Source organism: Molothrus aeneus, chromosome 3, assembly GCF_037042795.1.
Source record: "Molothrus aeneus isolate 106 chromosome 3, BPBGC_Maene_1.0, whole genome shotgun sequence".
Taxonomy (NCBI): domain Eukaryota; kingdom Metazoa; phylum Chordata; class Aves; order Passeriformes; family Icteridae; genus Molothrus; species Molothrus aeneus.
This window is the reverse complement of record NC_089648.1, coordinates 72,382,888-72,402,496: the sequence shown is the minus strand read 5'-3', so window position 1 is coordinate 72,402,496 and position 19,609 is coordinate 72,382,888. Positions and strand designations below refer to the sequence as shown.

General features: G+C 42.0%; 1 protein-coding gene across 2 annotated transcripts in view; it reads right to left on the bottom strand.

The window, feature by feature from the left end:
• The window catches only part of LDAH (lipid droplet associated hydrolase), a 117,590-nt gene extending 98,550 nt beyond the window's left edge, over positions 1-19,040 (bottom strand). The window contains exons 1-3 of one of the 2 annotated variants that reach the window (XM_066547164.1): positions 18,936-19,014; positions 17,735-17,956; positions 570-722 (exon numbers count right to left, since the gene is read on the bottom strand). In XM_066547164.1, coding sequence (XP_066403261.1) covers positions 570-717 — 148 coding nt within the window. In that variant the 5' untranslated portion in view covers positions 718-722; positions 17,735-17,956; positions 18,936-19,014. Of the gene's footprint in view, positions 1-569; positions 723-17,734; positions 17,957-18,935 lie in introns of both variants that reach the window. The other variant, XM_066547163.1, reaches the window with a different exon arrangement.
• Positions 19,041-19,609: the final 569 nt, after the last annotated feature.

Here is a 19,609-nt window from a genome sequence, read left to right as displayed (position 1 = left end):
TAACATATGCCAAAGGCAAGTTTAGAGCTCTCATTTTAAGACAGCCACATTTAAATATAATTAGGAGCTGTACAATACTCACTGAGTTCAAGAGGGTCAGCAAAAAAATTCATGTGTAAAAATCTAAGTTAAAAAACTTTTCCTATTAAAAAACCCTAAAACTAAAAGAAACAACTGGATCTAGAATTTTTCCTCAAATACTGTAACTTTCATCTGTCAGTTTGTACACAGCTGACATTGCAGTAACACTTCAAGGTACAAGAGATAAATAGAAGAAGAGCAATGAAAATAAACAAAAGCCCACAATGCTCTCAGTAAACCACCACCACAAAGAAAATGAGTAAGACATCCTAATTTCTAAGTGCTGCCTTCTGGTACTGTTAAAAATAAAGGTAGCAGTAGCAATCGAATGTAACAAAGAAATTTCACCACTGTAGTATTATTGAGTTTTTGGCCATGTGCATGAGCCAGAATTTACCACTTAGATAGTGAGAATTTTGAAAATGAAACTGGACATGCCCCTTTCAATCAACAAACTTCTAGACTTAAACACAAAAAAAGACCCTTACCAGGAATAATCATGAACAAGAGCCTGGGTAGATTTTTACTTTCATCTTTTGAGAGGTCTTTCCAGGGCCCACACTTTAAGACATGGGTGGCAGCTCCACAACAGTAGATAAATTCTTCATGTAAGGGCACTGGCTCTTCTGACCCCATGTTTGCTGTTGAGCAGAATAAGATACTGTTATAACAGGTCAATACTTACAGAGCTGTCTCTTTGTCATTATGCCTTCCCCCAGAATAACTGCAAAAAAACCCAGCCAAACCACCCTTCCCCCAACAGCTGCCATATCCAGTAATCTGAGGCCCAGTTCAGTATTTGATGTTTGAAGGGGCTGGAGAGGGTGATACATGTTGCTACTATATGAGAGAAAGCATCATCTTTCAGTTTCTGTCTCAGAAATACACAATGATGAACTGGACAATAAGCTCTATTCTACCTTAAAGGCAAATTATTTTAAATTTCTTGTTCATACTTGTCCACTGAGAAGATTAATCTGAAAGCTGTTTGAAGGCAAACAAATGAAAAAATACCAAAAAAAACCAATGCATGAATGTCTTCGCAAGTTCTTTAACTGTCAAAAGCATAGTTAAAAATAACATTAGGTTTTCAACTATTTTTGCTTAGTGAAAAAGGACCATTCATTTTTGAGTACAAGGACACAAAATCTATTTCCTAGTCAGTTTGTGAAATTTCAGGCATGTAAACCAAAGCCTGAAAGATCTACAAGGTCTGCTGCACTATTAAGTGGGAGGCACTACCCTCAACTAATAGTCACCAAAAAATTTTCAGTGCTACACAACTTAAAAGGAACAGATCTGACTGAAATTTTAAGTAATGACACTTGACAACATTAGAAAAGTACACTTGAATAAACAATATTTCTTTACTTTTGCAAATGTTAATCTGAGGTTTTGAAAGGTTTAAGGTAAAGAACAATCAATACAGAAAATGTTTTGTTTTGAATTAGCAAGTACCGCCATGAAAAAACCTGACTATAATACAAACAGAAAACACTTCAGGAGGGAAGGGAGAAGTATTCTTTAATGCTGCCAATTACAGCACAATTCTCTGGATGAAACCTTGTACCCCCATCTGCCCATTTCACCCCAGCATCTCCAAAAAGTTATTTTAATGATTATGCAGACACCTTTACTACTTCATTGTTTGCCATAATATTATCTAACTTGTAGTAACTAAAATGTAAGTAAAGTCAATTTTGCCAAACTATAAAGAGGTACATTTTAATGCATTATCCCTGCTTGTATTTCTTCATTATTTAAAGCTGAAAGAAGCCAAGAACAGTTTCAACAAAGAAATCCAGTTACATCAACAACCACAGTAAGTTGTCACTCCTTTTCTGAGGTGTTTACAATCCAAGAAGCAAAATTTACTAGTTCTTACCCAAGAAAGTAGGTTTTGGACAAAGTTTCTGATCATGATCACAAACAATAAAATCTGTTGCATATTTTCATTCTGAATTGATTTCACATAACAAATCTAAATGGAAATCCCATTGACAACTTTTCATTCAAAAGAAGTATTTGCAACATTAAGGTCAGAACTTAAGCAATGAGAACAGAAAACTCAGCAATAGATTTTGGACTGGCACAGGAGGATTTTCAGGTTCACACAGACCTGCTGTTGTAGCTTTGGTCCAGTCTTTAACTTAATTTATAATTTCAAAAACACATAGTGTTGCAGTACCTGAAAAGAAGACTGCACACCAGAGAAGAAGAAATGGTTATTTGAAAAACTGCCTGTCTGAGACAATCCCAAATGGCTTCTTTGTATTAGCTCTATGTAGTGTCTGAGGGATTTTTTATTTATTGTTAAGTCTTAATTTACAACTTTACAGCCTTTGGTAATATAAATGGACAGAAGAGAAAAACAGGGGAAATACAGTGAATATTCTCCCAGAATACTATTCAGACCTGTTTCAAGATGAAATCAATAATAGACAAAAATACCTCTGGATCTCCTTCTCCTTCCTAAATGAAGCTTTGAAGAACAGTATTTCTATTACAGGCATCTATTTTTGGCACAAATTGCCTGCATTTCCCCTAGAAATATCATAAGACAGTCTATCAATTTCCAAACAGATTTAACAGGCAGAGGTTTCGAGAGATGAGGCTCCTACTGACTCTGTCAGCCCACAGAGAGAGCACAGTTTGTGCCACAGCAGCTCCAAGAATGTTGAGCAGACAGAAGGACAAACTTGACTGGTGGGATTTTCACAAGTTATCATGGAGAAAGGTAACAAGACTCAAAGAGATGCATCGACCTAAGAAATCAGACCTTATTACATCCCAAGAAGTATTTTCTTCCTTCTCTTCAACCCCTGCACATGAATTCTGCAACCAAATGTAGGAAAAGTATTACAAGAAATTCAGCTTCTGTCAAGAGTGCTTAATCTAGTGTAAAAATTTCTGTTAGAATATTGAAATATTCGATTCACAGGGCTTTAGCTCCAGATTAACACACCCTTAATGTAGGTGTCTACCAGAAAACAAACTCCTGTTACAGGATACAAAGCCTTAGGTGTCACTACATGAACTGATTAGGGGAAGAATTGTGGGATCAGTTTCTTGGTTGCCACCTCCAGATTAGAAAAATCCTCTCCTGGTTAACAAAGACCATCGTAAAAACATATGAAGACATGCAGGTGCACCTGCAAACCAACACATGTATTTAGGTGTCTCCCTACTGATCCAGAAGCCACCTGCAGTCATTTTTTCAGACAGGAGTACCTGGAAATAGAGTTATCCACAAAAGGGAGATTATCTCTGCTGTAGGACCAATTCTTTTAGTCTTTGGTTCAACTGACTCCAAAGTAAAATGCTGATAGTAAAGCTAAGTGAACTTTGCAAGCATCGTGCTAATTATTTATGCCTCTTTCCCGATAACATATTGGACTTGACATTTAATTTCAAAGATAACTTGGAAATAACAAAATTTGATTGACACTTAAAGAGTGTTCAATAAAAGAGTTATCACAAACTCAGACAAGCACCATGTAATGTAATCAGAGTAATTAAATGGATATCTGGCATATAAACTATTCAATCACAAGACAGGACAAACAGGTTGGTGTACCTATTCTGAAACAAGATGCTGTAGTGAAACATGCAATGATAACCACAAGGGCAAAGGTAACTTGCATAAAACAATGGTGATACCAAAATAAAGGAGAAAGGACAACTGCAGCAGATTTGACATAAAAGGTTCCACAAAATCATAAGAGACACACCCCAAGGTGTTCATGGTCAAGGCTACTGTGTGGCCACTCTCTATCCTTTCTGGTAAGTTACAATGACATTGGAAAAAGCTACTCAGGAGAGTGGTGGAATTCCTGGAAGTGTTAAAAAATGTGTAGATGTGGCCCTTGGGGACATGGTTTAGTGATGAACATTGAAGTTCTGGCTTAACAGTCAGACTCTATGATCTTAGAGCTCTTTTTCAACCTTAACAATTCTATGATTGGAAACCATGCCTGGAAACTGAAAAAAAGAGGCAACCACTATGGTTAGAGTGTCCAGGGAGCTCTAGGCCAGTCAACCTCATCTCAGTTCACAAAAAGTTATTAAAAAAAAAAAAAAATCCCACTCGAAGTTGTACCCAAGAACATGAAACAAGCATTAATGTACCAATGATGTCTTTCAAGGATGAGTATTGGGCAATAATGTCCAATGTCTCCACTGAACACAGGACAGGAGCCACTCTCAGAAGGGTCCTGCAAAATGTCTGGGGGAGGAGGACAAACCAACTGAAACACTGGAGGGCAAGGCTGCTATCCAAATGGATAGCTGAAAAGGTGGGAACTACATGAAAGCCACGGGCAAATAGAAAGTCCTGCACCAAGAGTTCAGCAACCCAATGCAGCAACACAGACTGGGGGCTCAAAAGCTAGGAAGTGGCTTTCCAAAAAAAGACACAAATTATTAGAAAGCTGAAAATGAGCCAGTAATGAGCCCCTGTAACCATCAAGCTCGAGTGTATACAAGGCTGCACAAGGAATAGCCTGCAATCTTGGAATGTTTGTATCTCCTGCTGCTTGGCATTGGAAAGACTGCATCTGGAGAACTGTGTCTAGTTTTGGACTCCTCAGACAAGCAAGACATCAATGTACTAGAGAAAGCCAATTAGATTATATGGATGCTGAAGCATGTGATGTATGTCCAAAGGACAAGGAAAAATAGTCAAAAGTTGCAGTGAAAGAAATTCCAATAATAAAGGTTTCCCCTACATGCACAATTAGGACTATCAAATAATGCAAGTTGCCCTGAAAGGCAGGACAGTCCCCAACTGGACAATGCTTTCAGCAACGTGACCTGCTTTGACCTTTTCGAGAAAGGACCTGGACTACATGTTAGGGATAACCTACAAAGTTGGATGCGTGTAAATTCGTGAGACTGGACTAGATACACCATAAAATGTTAATTGCAAGGATGCTGTTTATCAAAAACCACTGTAAATCAGTGGAGGTCTTGATGGTCAAGGATGAAAAGATATTTAAAGTCACGGCCATTTTCCAGCAGAAAAGGCAAGAAAGAGCACCCAAGGCACTATAGGCAGTTCTGACTCAGCTGACTCCACAGGAAAAAGTCACAGGAGCATGTATTGTGTAAGTTCCTCTGATCACATAAAGGAAGAGATGTTAATCAGAAAAAGAGACCAGTCTGCCACGAGCAAACGATGCTAAGCAATGCAACTGCCCTTAATTATAAAATACCTGGCCACAAGAATGAAAGAAAATATGTAAATGTAATGCACACTGCGTTATTAAGAATTTTGGCACTGTCTCCCACTGCATTCTCTTTTCTAGGCCAAGGAAATGCAGGCTGAATAAACTGACTCGCATATTTTGAGAAGTAACTAAACAAGCTTAAAAGATAATCAACAACTGTCTGTCAGCTGTCAAGTAATCTTGGGTCAATACTGGCACCTACAAAACTCAGGATTTTCATCAGAAACATACCTCCAACACTGAGCCCAGCTCTGTTCAAGCCCCTCACATCAAGAACACAAGAAAACTTGGGAGGGTCAAGTAAATAACTAGGCTAGAGGAAAAGCTTTATGAACTGTGCTTTTTCAGTCTCCCATGCTGCAATCAAATAGCAACCTAGAGCCATTTGAAGGAGATCGGCAAAAGCGGCATAGCCAAAGCTTTCTTTGCAATGGAAGATGGTAAAACAAGAGGCAACAGCCACAAGTTGTGTCTTGACACTCCAAGGCATCATAAAAAACTGGTTGCTAAGAACGCAATGGATGATCGCTAGCAAGGCAGCGGAATGTTTCTTGGATGTTTTTAAGACTCAGCTGGACAAAATGGTAATTTTGATCTCAGCAGAAGGATGGACTAAGTTTTCTCCAGAGTTTTCCACAAATCAACAGTTTACAATTCTTATGGTCCTAAAACAGCAGAAAAAAATAAATCAGGAGATAAAACAAGGATCTCAAACAAGTTTTCTAGTACCATAGTAAATGCAGAGTTTCATGAACATAGTCCATGACAATAACTAAGTATTTAGGTCAGAGAAAAGTAATCTAAATGAGATCAGCTCCCCAAAAATATAGGAAACTAAAGTAGATGTATTCTATTGATTAACTGTATCAGGTTAAATAAAAAAGAAACCCTGCCCTAATACGTGATTTTATGTGACTGAATTCAACACTAGAATGTAAAAGAATAACTGGAAAAATAGCAAGATTCCTTCAGCTGCCTTCTACACGAAGGCTCTGACAATTTCTATGTTACTCCCACAGGAGAATCATCTAGACCTGACATAAGCTCTTTGATCTGCAGACTGGAACCTACAGGCTCATAGCTAGGAACTAGAAAGGGACAGAGTGACCTGGTAAGAAAACTGCAAAGAGGAACAAGGGAAGTGGGGATTTCATGATGTGAGAGATGAGCTATGACATGACACACGATGCCCAGATCTCATCTAAGATTTATCTGGACAAACAACAAACAATGGACGCCAGATTTTCTCAGGGAAAACAATAAACACAGGCCAAAGACTTTGCAAGCTGTTGTGACATCAGTCACAAATCTTGACCAATTCTCTGTAAGAAAAGCAGCAGCAGCCAGTAGCACATAAAAATGAAACATTTCTTCATTGTACTTTCCAGCACAATTCTCTGTCAAAGTTGTATACAAGTCCCTTTCACACTAGCTCTGAATTAGTAAATAAAACTGTTAGGCATTATTTGTAAAAATGAAAAAGCTAAAAAATTTACACTGCAGACACATCAATCGAAGCAACATAGTTATACAAAATAACACTGCTTTCCTCTAAAACCAGTGAAGCAATTAGGAAGCCTTGTTTTTAGTGATCACTTGGTGAGCTTGCAATACAATGCCTTCACTTTGTTTTGTTCCTGTGTCATTCCCCCATGCCACTCCCTCCAGGAGTAAAACTGCTGGAAGAATTTCACTGAAGACTGTATAAAAATATCAGTGACACGTGGAAATGGGGCACAGATTACTCATGTTTAGGGTTGTAATGATAAAAAGCTGAAGTGCAAAATGAAAACTGGTATCACTTCTCAAGCCTGAAAGTAGTTCATAGACAACATATGGGGTACTATGCAAAGACTTAAAGAAGGAGAAACTTAGTTTAAAAACTGGATCTACCTGCAAGACCTTGTAATATGATATTACCATTAATAATCTTGTAGCAATGACCAAGAAAGTGTGCACAGTCCCAGAGTTAGAGATGCAGGGAAAATAGCTTCTGGGTATTCATTTTGTACCAGACAAGGTGCACATGTCACTGCCAAACATTATAAAAGCAATTATCGAGACAGCTATTCATCAAAGCAGGACAGGACTCACAAACCAAAAAATTGTTAGCTTGGAAAGATCCATTTGAGGACTCAAATCAGGAACAGATGGATTCCCCACCAACCTTATTCCAAAAAGGTGCTTTGCTCTGAAATAATTTGAAAGAGTTTTGGAGTTAGAGAATCAAGAAATCGGAAAACATTTTCAGATCCCACAATGATACATTGGTGTGGCACAAAATTATTCAACAGATAAGATGATCAAAACCCTGGGAAAATGGATCAGGAAGTACTCTTGGCCTTGACTTCCTTGCTACTCTCAAGAAGGTGAAAAAGCAAATGAAAGACTTCCATGGGGATCAGGCACACTTATGAACCTTTATGAAGCCTTTATGAAAGCAGCCACGCCTCTGAAAGCATCAACTGGTGGTCCACAGCACTTAACAGTTGGCAAGCAGGTATGTTTCACTATGGCTCTGGCAACAACACTCTTAAGTTTGATGCCTGGTCTCTTTCTCTTTTGGCAATCACAGACCTTCAGCTTAACAAAGGTCACAAAACTCCAGTTATGCTTGCCCAGTGCTCCAAGAGCAGAGTCCATGTCCTTTGTTACCAGCTAGATCAAAGCTCCTCCATTTGCCATCAGAATTAAACACTTGGTTAGAAACACAGAACACTGGAGTGAGAGTGAGCATGGAGGAATCCCTGAGAAGTTACCCTGGTGTGGCCAAGGGTCCCTGAGGCTTCACACAATACCAGACACCACAAATGTATCCAAAAGAATAAGACATGACTTTCTAAAAGTGGAGTATGTTTTATCAAACACATTTCAGGATACAGTGGAAGAGGTCCTTCATATCATGACTCGCTATTCTATTTAATCACAACAAGATGGTAACTTTCACTTTTTCAAAAACAAACTGGTTGTGAACTGTTGAGAGCTACCAACATGAAAATGACCCCAAATGAGTAAACGTTTTTTGTCTTGGTTTGTTTTTTCTTAAAGTAACTTCATAAGCAAAATCAAGGTTGGGAATCCCACAGATTACAAGAAAGTGGTAGCTATTCTCCCAGCAAATTCCCAATTTCCCAGTCAATGCACAGGCCTGATGATAACACTAAGAATGTCCATGACCTAAAATGAAATGAGCAAGAAAGCTGCTGCTTAAAGAAACAAATCTACTCTAGGAAGTAATGATAGTTTCATTTGCATGAAAGCAAAGAGGATGCTTCATTTGGTGTAGTATGAAGCATTTTCCAGAACAGAAAGTGGGATTTTGGGAAACCTTTTAGTCTCAAAGGAAGAAAAAGCTGCTCATTTGTACGCACTATTGAAATTTACTGGTGAAATAAAACAACTTTTAAAGATCTCTTTCCCTCCAAATACTGCATTAAAGTACTGGATCCAGAGAAAAAACAGGGCTTTTAAAGCTGAGATCTCACAGGGGAATAAACAGAAGGTAGTAGGCATGAATAACATGTAGGTATAATAAATATACTTTATATTCTGAGACTAAACTGCAATGTCAGCAAAAAACCTCAGTCAAATAGAGTATCTACGTGAAAGAACATAAAAAGCTGCTGCTGAAGTACAATGTCTACATGGTAAGAAAGGTTTCCAGGGAAAAAAACAAAACTATGCCGGTATAATAAAGCCTCTATTCTGGCCTTATTATCAAGCAGTGCAAGATAGCCCGGGAGCGCAGTCCTCAGGGAGGCAGGGTGCCCGAAAGCTAGGCTAGCTCAAGGCCGATCGCCACAGGCTAACCCCCTTAGCAAGCTCGGTGATTATCAGCTCTTTAGTGATTGCAAGCTCTCTTAGATCTCAGCTCTTGCTTGCTAGGGTAGGTAGCCCTTGGCTTGAGGCTGCAGCAGACAGCGAGAGAGGAGAAGGGAGCGCCGTGGGGTTCCACAGCGATGTTTATTGGGGCAGTCTGTGAAGGGTCCCAGCGACAGCTCTTCTTCTGTCGAATGGGCTAAAGTAGGCCCCTTTTATAGGGTTAAGGGGAATCCAGACTTGACCAATAGTAAGGGTTAAGTAACATAGCCTATAGGGTTACAGAGATAAGCTTTGGGGCGGGGGTCAGGGAGACAGGAACTTATGTTGCTGTCTCAGCAGTTCCTATTGGTCGATTCTCCATGGGGCCTTAGCCAGGTCCATGGGATTTACTACAACTCCACTTTCTGTTTTTAGAAAAAAAGCGTTCGCTATAGTTCTTTTGAAACAGTGAACGAGGCATGAGAACACAGCTAACGCAATAACAACTACAAGGAGAATCCACAACATTCCCTTAACCAAAGATGCAATCCATCCTGTTAATCCCCATTGCCCGAAAAGTTCATTGACCCAGTCTGGGATTCTCTCTACTTTCAAGTCCTTCACGAGATCTTTCAGTTTCTGGATGTTCGCATGGATGGATTCCGAGCGTGAAGAGAGGTTGAAGCTGCACATCCCTTCGAAGTCTTCACAGCCGTGCCCATGGGCAAGCAGCAGGAAGTTGATTGCTGCTCGATTTTGGAGAGAAGCCTGTCTTGTGGTCTCTTCTTCCTTTAAGAGATCACTCAGGGCTGCAGATGTAGCATTAGCTTGTTTACTGAGCCAGCACCCGAGGTGATTGATTTCACTGAGGGCTTTAGCTGCAGCTACCCAGGGTAAGAACAGGGAGACAGCAATCTTTTTTGGTTTGTTCCAATCGTATAATTTAGGATCACATTTTCATCAAATTCCGTGTAGGACCTTTTTTAGCTTTTGATTTGCTTTCTTTTTTCCAATTATGTAACAGGGTGATGTTTGGAGTAAGGGTAGAAAGTTTTCCAAGGGTACAGGGACCTCCCTGGAGTCCGGAGGGGATCCCCGCCCATACTCTGTCACCACAGATGAGAAACATTCCCTTGGGTAATACTTTGGGATGGAGAGAGGACACAGAAATCCCACGAGCCGTGTAATTGCACCAATCGTGAGAGTTATTGGTGATATCTCTTTTCGATATGTGTTTTTGTTCTGGTCAATTTCTGGCCAATTGTTTTTTGGACATCTAAAGTAAAATTTGACACAATATGTGGCCTTGGAGGACCCCAACAGATCTAATTCTTGGGGTTCCTCTTGAGCATCGGGCAAAATTTTTGTCCACTCATCCCAAGTATCAGCCAGATTGGGTCTCTTACCTGTGGTGTGGAGGAGCTCTGAATTATAGACAGGCCAGTCATCTGCTACAAGGGGAATTCCTACTGTGTGGAAAGTGGGTTATCAATGCTTCCCATGGACAAGCATATGTTGTCCTGTTTTAATGTTTTTCTAGGGTTACCCAAACATTATGGCTAGGCTGTGGGCTAATCCAGCCAAAGGCACTCAGTACAGTGAAGAACATCCAGGCAGCAGTGAGGACAGCACCAACAGATATTTGATATTTTTCATCTTTGGCCGGAATAGGGCTTCTGATAGGGAATATAAGCAGAATTTGTTATCTTTATGATGAGAGGGATTTCTCCCTTGTTCTTTTCTCTGTTCCCCTCCTCCCCCCCTTTTTTTTAAATTTCCAAGCTACACTAAGGGAGGGGGAGTGGGTAGAAGGCTAAGGGGTTTTAAAAGGTTAGAAAGAGGGAATAATAGGGTTTTTTTGAAATACAAAAAAGGGTAACAACACATAATTCAGAGAACACTTTTGTGTTAAGGCTATCTAACATCTGCTTGATGCAGCAGAATGTTATTTAGTTTTCAATTTTGTCTGCTGTCTTGTGATGGGGCGGTCTGTTCTTGTGTTTGTGGGTATTCGGCAACGTCTTCATCTCCAGGCAGAGCTGGCTTGGTTTTGAGGTGGTCTTGTGTTTGCCTCAGGAGAGTTCTTGTCCGTGTTTGCAGGAGTAGTGTTCGCAGTGCCTAGGTATGGTTTTATGTTTTTTCCTGGGTACCACCTCAGACCGGATGGTAGTGGCACACACACATATCCTCTACCCCAGGTAATCAACTGGTAAGGCCCAGAAATTTGGTGTGTTTCAGGGTCCTTCACGAGCACAGGTGGTTTCTCAGTGAGCTTTGCTTGGGTGGTATTTGCAAAGTGGCGAAGTATTGGGGGGTCAGGCTCTGATGCTGTGCAGTTCAGGAAGTTGATGACATAGAGAGCCTTGCAAAGTCTTTCCACTAGAGATATGATTCTCATGTCTCTGTCCTGTTGATCGAGGACTCTTTTGAGGGTTTGATGTGTCCCTTCCACGATGGATTGTCCTGTGGGGTTTGCAGGTATGCTGGTCTTGTGTGCTATGCCCCATTCATTGAAGAACTCCTTTAACTTGCGGGAGGTATAGGCAGGTCCATTATCTGTTTTAATCTCCTTTGGTACTCCCAGGGCAGGAAAGGCGAGGAGAAAGTGTTTTATTGTGTGCAGTGTATTTTCTCCTGGATGTGATGATGCAAATACTGCTCCCGAAAACGCATCGACTGATACATGCACATATTTTGACCTTCCAAAAGGTGCGAAGTGAGTTACATCTGTCTGCCACAGCTGGCAGCTATTCAGACCTCGGGGATTGACTCCCGTCCCCATAGATGGTATCTGATAGTTTTGACAGTTCGGACATGCAGCAACAATAGCCTTTGCCTGATCCTTTGAGAGCTTGAACATTCTCATGAGGGCAGGTACGTTTTGATGAAAAAACGCGTGTGACAACTTTGCCTGGGCAAAGATGTTAGGAACATTAGCAGTTTCTGCTGCCATTGCTAATGCAGCCACTCTTCTGTTACCTTCTGCAACAAAACCTGGGAGGTCTGTGTGTGATTTCACATGCATTATATGGTAAGGTTGCTTTCTGTGGGAGATCAGGTGTATCAATTTAGAGAGCAGTTGGTACAACTTTGGATTGGAAACCTCTTTGAGAAGAGCATGTTCTGCTCTCATAGCTATCCCAGCAACATAAGCTGAATCTGTGACCAGATTGAAAGGTTCGTTTTTAGATTTTTCAAAGGCTCTGACAACAGCTGCTAATTCTGCGATCTGTGGAGATCCCTCCACTATTTGTATGTCAGATTCCCAATTTTGTGCTTGGGGGTCTTTCCATGTAATCACTGACTTGTGGGAAGACCCTGAGCCATCTGTAAAGAGGGTTAGAGCTTTGAGAGGTTTTCTACTTTGGATTCGTTTTGGAATCAAATGGAAGGTTACATCAGGGTTAAAAAGTTTGTGTTTTGGGATCTTAACTGAAGTTTGGCCCGTATAGCTATCTAGGGCAAACTGGAGGCTCTCATTGGTCTGGAGCAAATCCTCAAAGTCTGTGAGGGTTAGTGGCAAGTATATGCATGCAAACTCACACCCTGAAAGAGAGTGGAGGCGAGTCCTAGTCTTTTTTATTAAATGTGCTATGACCTCCTGGTAGGTGGTAAGTGTCTTTGTAGGCTGGCTATTTGTAAAAATCCATTCCAATATCAACAAAGGGCCTCGAAGCAGGGAGTCCATGGAATCCAGGTGCTTTTTCCAGGATGATGAACTGGAAAGGCAGACTGGGCTCGAAGCAATGGGCTTTGTGTGAAGACAGGGCTTCCTGGACTTTGGTGATGGCACCTCTGACTTCTGCTATGAGAGTGTAGGGAGAGTCCAGGTCCCTAGTCCCATGAAGAAGATTGAACAGGGGAGCAAGGCCCTCTGTTTTAATTCCTAGCAGTGGACGTACCCAGTTGATGGATCCGCACAGGCTGTGTAAGTCCCTCAGGGTTTTTGAGTCATTGTTTATGGTGAACTGCTGGGATATGATGGTCCTTTCCCAGATCTGGACTCCAAGGTAAGGCCATGGGTTGGTGTACTGTATTTTACCCTCATGAACCTCCATTCCTGCCTTTTCTATGGTTTCAATAGTCTTTTTAACTGTTTCGTCCAAGTAAGCTTTATCTGAAGCACACACCAGGATATCATCCATGTAATGGTGGATGATAGCGTCTGGAAATAATTTCCGAACGGGTGACAGGATGTGAGCCACGTACCACTGGCAAATAGTGGGCGAGTTTTTTAGGCCTTGAGGAAGATAACACCAATGATATCTTTTGAGCAGAGCCTCTTTGTTTAGAGAGGGAACGGAGAAAGCAAACCGTGGAGCATCCTCAGGGTGCAGAGGAATGCTGAAGAAACAGTCCTTAAAGTCTATGATAGCAAGTGTCCAGTCTCTAGGCAGCATCGATGGGGAGGGCAGGCCAGGCTGGAGGGGGCCCATGTCCTCGTTCACCTCGTTGATTCTGCGACGGTCCTGGAGGAGCCTCCACCTGTTTGTCCCAGGCTTTGGTAGAACAAAGACTGGAGAGTTCCAAGGGCTGTCGGACTCCACTATGTGGCCTTTTGCGAGCTGTTCTTCCACGAGGGTGTTTAGGGTGCACAGCTTGGCTTTATTGAGGGGCCGCCGTTCAATCCAGATTGGCTTGTGGCGTTTCCAGGTGAGACGAGGTGTATCTGGCAGCGCACGTGCCTCAGTGGCTCTGATTAGAAATCCTGAGTGGGAATACGTAGGGAAGCTCCTCACAGGGATAGAACATCTCTGCCCCAAAGGGTGATGGGGGCCCTTATCACAAATGGGCGGATGGTTGCCAGCTTGCCTTCAGGGCCTTCAACGAGGACGTTGTTCTTGCTTCTCATGGATACTGTAGCTCTGCCTTATGGAACTCATGTTGCTGTCTCAGCAGTTCCTATTGTTCGATTCTCCATGGGGCCTTAGCCAGCTCCGTGGGATTTACTACATGCCAGGTCTCTTCTGACCAACAAATTTCAAAGACAGTAGACTCATGTCAAGAGTATCTTGTAAATAAACTTTCCCAGAAAGTCAAAGGGAGAATAAATCACTTTGGAATGGATAGCATGAAAAAATTGTCACAAATATAGTAAAGTTTGCAAAGTATGCAACTTGTTTATTAGAATTGCGTTGATCATCAGTATTTTGGGAGGCAGTGGGCAAAACTGAAATGCAACACCACGATTACAGACTGGGTTAAAATTTGTGTGAAGTTAGAGGTGGGAATGTTATACTTCATGAACAAGAACCCATCATGCTTATGTTTGGATGTAGAAGAAACATCCCTGACCTCTAAACTTCAGCACAAATCACCATACAAACCAAAGCATGTTCAAAAGTGAACAGTTATGTGAATTATGGGAAGAAGACATGGCCTTTTACAGGGTATTGCTTCAAAGGAGAGAGAGAAATATCAAAATATGCGGGGAAAAAAAAAAAGAGTGAAGGAACAGGTTATCAAGGACACATGGACAAGAAGAAACTGAAAACAGCATTGAGAGAGAGGAAACATTCATGCAAATAAGCCTGCTTGTGGTCTAAGAGTTTGGGAAAAAAAACACTTGCCCACTAAAAAAAGATGATGCTTCTTCACCATGTGGTTCCTACTATTCCTAGGGAAAATGAGAACTTTTCAAAAGAAAAAAAAAATGCCAAAAAACTATTTGGCTCTTCAACCATATATTCTATGCTCATATTTTTTCTCCTACATCGAAAGAACTACAGGTCCCACATTTCTGTTGGACAGATGTTTAAGTAATGCAGGTAACCTGCCTAAGATTCAATGAAACATAAAAATGCAGCAATATAAAGTAACAGCAACCTACGTATTCACTGACACCACAGCTCTCAGAAGTTAAGCATTTGAAGAAACATCCATCTTTCAGCAGCAATAATAACAGGCAAAAGCAGAAAAAAGCAAATCTCTTTCACCTTATGTTTGATAACTCCTTTCCTCCTCCTATCAGAATAAGATTCACCACTTCATGGAGAGCACTACCCTTTCTTTTGTCTTGTCACGTAATGCAAAGTTCAAAGAGCATAATGAATACTAGCAAGAAGCAAATATCAAATTTTAAAAAAAAGTCCACAAGTACAATTTAAAAAAAAAAAAGTCCACAAGTAGCATCACAATACCCTTGATCTGGCTTCCCCCATCCTTTCCTACGCTGTTCAGGATAAATCTTCCCACAGAACTATCCCTTATTTCTTTGTTTCTTCCATATTCCCATGTTAGTTATTCTCCTTTAACCAAAAATATGCTCCAAATTCTAAACACCTTTTTCTTCTCATTTTATTATTTCAACTTGTGTATGTTCTTACATCAACTGTTTATCCCACCTTCAGCTTAGTTCTCCAGCTGCTGCTGGTTTTCTTGCTTTCTAATGAGGACAAACAAGAATTAGTCAAAATCCCATCAACTCACAGTAGACCAACTTACTAGTCACAGCTGCATTCTCAGTAACCTCTCAACCCGTGCTTGCTGCTTACCACCTCCTCATGTTTCCTGCAGCAGCTGTACATTCTGATACTCATCCACTCACCCAAACAGGTTAGGAAGGCATTGCAAGCAGAGACATGAAAGCAAACTATACAGAGCTCTGTGCAAAGGACACAGAAGTCAAACAGGAGAAGCAACGATCAGAAGACATGAGTAACAGCAGCATTAGATCCCTTTCCAAGTCACTACAGCAATATAACTGTCTGTACTACTGATGTGAGGCCTGGAGTCCGAGTCCTTCCCAGTAAGAAGCACTGGCTCTGCTCATCAGGAGAGCAGGACAGGGAATTGAACAGCCAGGCTGGACACAGTGGTGCAGGAGCCAGAAGGTTTCTCCAGAACCAGTGCTGCAGGAAGGCCCACACATCCCAGAGCTCTGACATACAGACCTACAGTCCCAGTCACAAGAGGATCCAAAGACAATTCACCATGCTGGGAAAACTGCAGCTTGCTCCTCACCACACCAGTAACCCCTGAAATTACTCTATTACAGCATTTTGCACAAGAGCCCAGCTCCTCCCATCAAGATAACTCTGCTAAATCCTGATAACTCATGATTTTGAACAAATACATACAAGAACAAAGCCTGTACTCATCACAGCTTCAAATAAAAATCTAATTATCACCTGAAACTCATTCCAAATCTCAGACTCTGCGAAAAGTCTGTATGGCAAGTGCTTTGGTTTCTTTTTTAAACTAAAGATTTGAATAAATAATTGGTCTAAACAAAAGACAATGGGAACAGAATCTAAACAGAAGCTAGAGATGAGATGGAAAAAGGAAAGAACCAAGTGAACAGCGTGGTAGCAGCAGGAGGAAGCAAAAATACTCAAGAAAGAAACAAGGATAATGATGAGAGAAATCCTGCCAAACCTGAAGTTGTAGCATCACTGGTTAGACATTGTTCTGGCACATCAGGATTACCTAACATATGGTAACAAGGTGCTGTCACACTACATGAGGTGGTTGTGCAACCCCAGTGAGCTAAACAAGCAGTTCTCATTCATTTCACCAGTGATTATGTACTCAGGCTCGTATTCAGTGTGAAAACTGCCATTTGTTTCACACTTAATTGTTCTTTAAGCTCAGACATTTCATATTACATGGTTTTTTCCTATTATGAATATTTTTTTACCAGAATAATTTACTTCCCCCAGTATAAGTTGTTTACAAGCCTCACAAGATATCTAAATGTCATCATTCAACATGTAAACTGGAATCCAATGTTGTCAAACATTGCAGTGTCAACACAGCAGTTTGTCAGTTGCAGAAAAAACAGTCACATTGCTATTAAGAGTATGCCTGAATTAAGTAAGGGAAAACTACCTGTCCTTCATATCCTGCAAACATGTTTTCTGTACAAATGCATACATAGCATGCTCTAAAGCTGAAACCTTGAAATTCTGATTCTAATACTCAATAAAAATAAGCTAGACATCATCCAAAATTGGAACCACCCCTTTTTCCAGACAAGGTGCCCTCATTACAACAAACCACAAGAATAGGAAAATAAAGTTTCATTTAAAAGAAATCAAAGCTATCAACTAAAAACAAACAAAAAACAGCACTGAAAACAATACAATTAGGAACCTGTAGGGTAAATCTTTTCAAATTTACTGACAAGTTCTTTGGCTTGGCCAGTCATACTGGAAATTTTGTTTTACCATTACTCATACACAATTTATTGTAATTGTCCTTGTGAATCAAATGAAATAGATAATGCTATGTAGAAGTAGCAGGAAGTGTCTCAAAAACTAACAGATGTTAGTGAGTTAGTGGATTTCTGGCCCACAGAAGTACTTGAGGCTGGATGTTTGGAAAACCAGAGCTACCTATGAGTCAAAGGCAAGGATGCGTTGATGGGGAAATCCACAGTGGCTCTTTAAGACCTCAGCACATCTCTTCCAGAAAGTTCCTGGACTGCACCTTATTGCAAGTTGAATGGATACTCAGAGTATCTGAACTACATAAGGAAGAACCATACATGCTTGCCTGTCTCACAGGCATTGGCTTAGTGTACTGTCCAAGATTCATAAAAAATCACTGACTTTGACTGCTTTGATATAAACCTTGTAGTAATTCCATGATGGAAGGTATAAAGTCTTAGTGTCGCCGCTTACCCAGGCATGTAAACGTGTGACCACTTCCCTCATTGACATCATAAGCAAATGTCACAAGAAAATAGGAAGCTGTAGTAATCACAATTAGTAACTGAAGGCTTCAGTCTCTGAGGCACGTGGAATACAGATTCATATCCAGATTCTGACACAGACCCATGCGGATGGACTCTCAGGCCTTAACTGGGCACCATAAGGTCCCAGAGGGCCAGGAGTATTCAACACCTAAAAAAATAAGAGTCTGCATCACTCAAGTCATTCAAGGCTTTATTATTATAGCTAAGTCTCAAGAAAATAAGCTGTTTCTAAATTTTTGCAATGCAAAAAAAAACTTACCACTAAGAAAGCTCTCAACAACTGTCATGCCTCAAATAGCCCTTCATCATTATCCTAATTTCTTTCACTGCACATTTCCATTCCAGCATTTACTTGTTTCCTGAACCTGCTGCTCACCCTGTCTGGCACAGGCACCTCTTCTCCTATGTAGTAAATACAGGCATGAAGGTGGGTGATGACAGGGATGACGCCCCAGAACCAGCAGTGACAGCAAACCTGGCAGACAGCAGGTTTGGAAAGAGGGCCTGAGCCTGCAGGACGCCCTGCTTTTCTGAACCAGTACCTCCATTAAAATACACCTCTTTCCACTTAAAAAAATCTCATCTCACTTCTAGCTTTTAAGAATTTGTAATCTTATTTTCCTCTTTTCCTATTTATAGGCCCTTCAGGTCACAGACTTTTCCCTCGTTTCTTGTTTTATAACACGCCACCAAGATAACAAGCATCACTCAGCTCTGAGAGATGCTTCACAGGAACAAGCGCTAACACACAGAAAAAACACCACAAAGAGCATCACCTCAGTTATTTTCTGGCAAAGGAGACACCACTTAGGACTCGTTTCATGAAATCTCCTCCATGACAAAACAAGTTAAGGGAGCACGCACGAAGCGTTTCTTTCGGCATGGGATGTGTCAGTCCATCGTCAAGCACACGCCTAGAGATCACCAGTTATTCGCTGCAACGGGTCCGTAATAGAGCTGACACCCGACACAGCTGGGCTGGCGGCACCTCCCTGCTGGGCGAAGCTGCGGGTCAGCCCCGCACGGCGGCGGAGGGGGGACGGCCCGCGGGCTCGGGGCGGCTCTCGGCCCCGGCACAGGGACGGGGGAGGCAAGGGAGGGCAGGGCAGGGCCGCTGCGACACTCACCTTCCCCGTTGGCAGGCTCCCCGGCTCCCGGCACGGCGGCGGCCGGCGCTGTCTCTGCCGACACCGGGCGGAAGCAGCGGGCGAGGAGGGGCCAGGCCGCTCCTTCCGCCGGGGCCGCGGGGCGCGCTGAGGGCGGGCCCGACCCGCCCCCCGCCGCCCGCGCCGTGAGGGCGGTGGCTACGACCCCCCTGAGGGAGGGGACCAGCCTTACTACCCAGCCCTTCCGACCCTGCCCTTCCTAGCCAGCCGTGCTCACCTGGCCTCCGGCGCCCGCCACCCGCTTGGGAATGGCAGGAGCAAGAGGGGAGGTCATCCCGGGACGCGCGTCTCGGGGGTTTCCTCCTGCCTGTCATTCACTCTCTCACAGGTCACGGTTTCTTTGGGAATTCTGGCAAAGGAGAAAATGAATAGGTAGTTTTGAAAGAGCAAAATGAGCTGGGGTAACTAAAAAATGGCAGAGAAGGGGGTAGCGAAGTGCAGGCTTATCCTTCAGTATGTTTGAAGGCTGGAATTGTAGAATCACCAAGGTGGAATAATCCGGTCCAACCATCAGTCCTCTGCTGCTGCTGCAACCCCAAAACCACTAAACCACATCAACCCGGCACCAGATCCAGACACCTCCTAAACATCCCCAACGGTGGTGACTCCACCACCTCCCTGGGTAGCCTAATCTA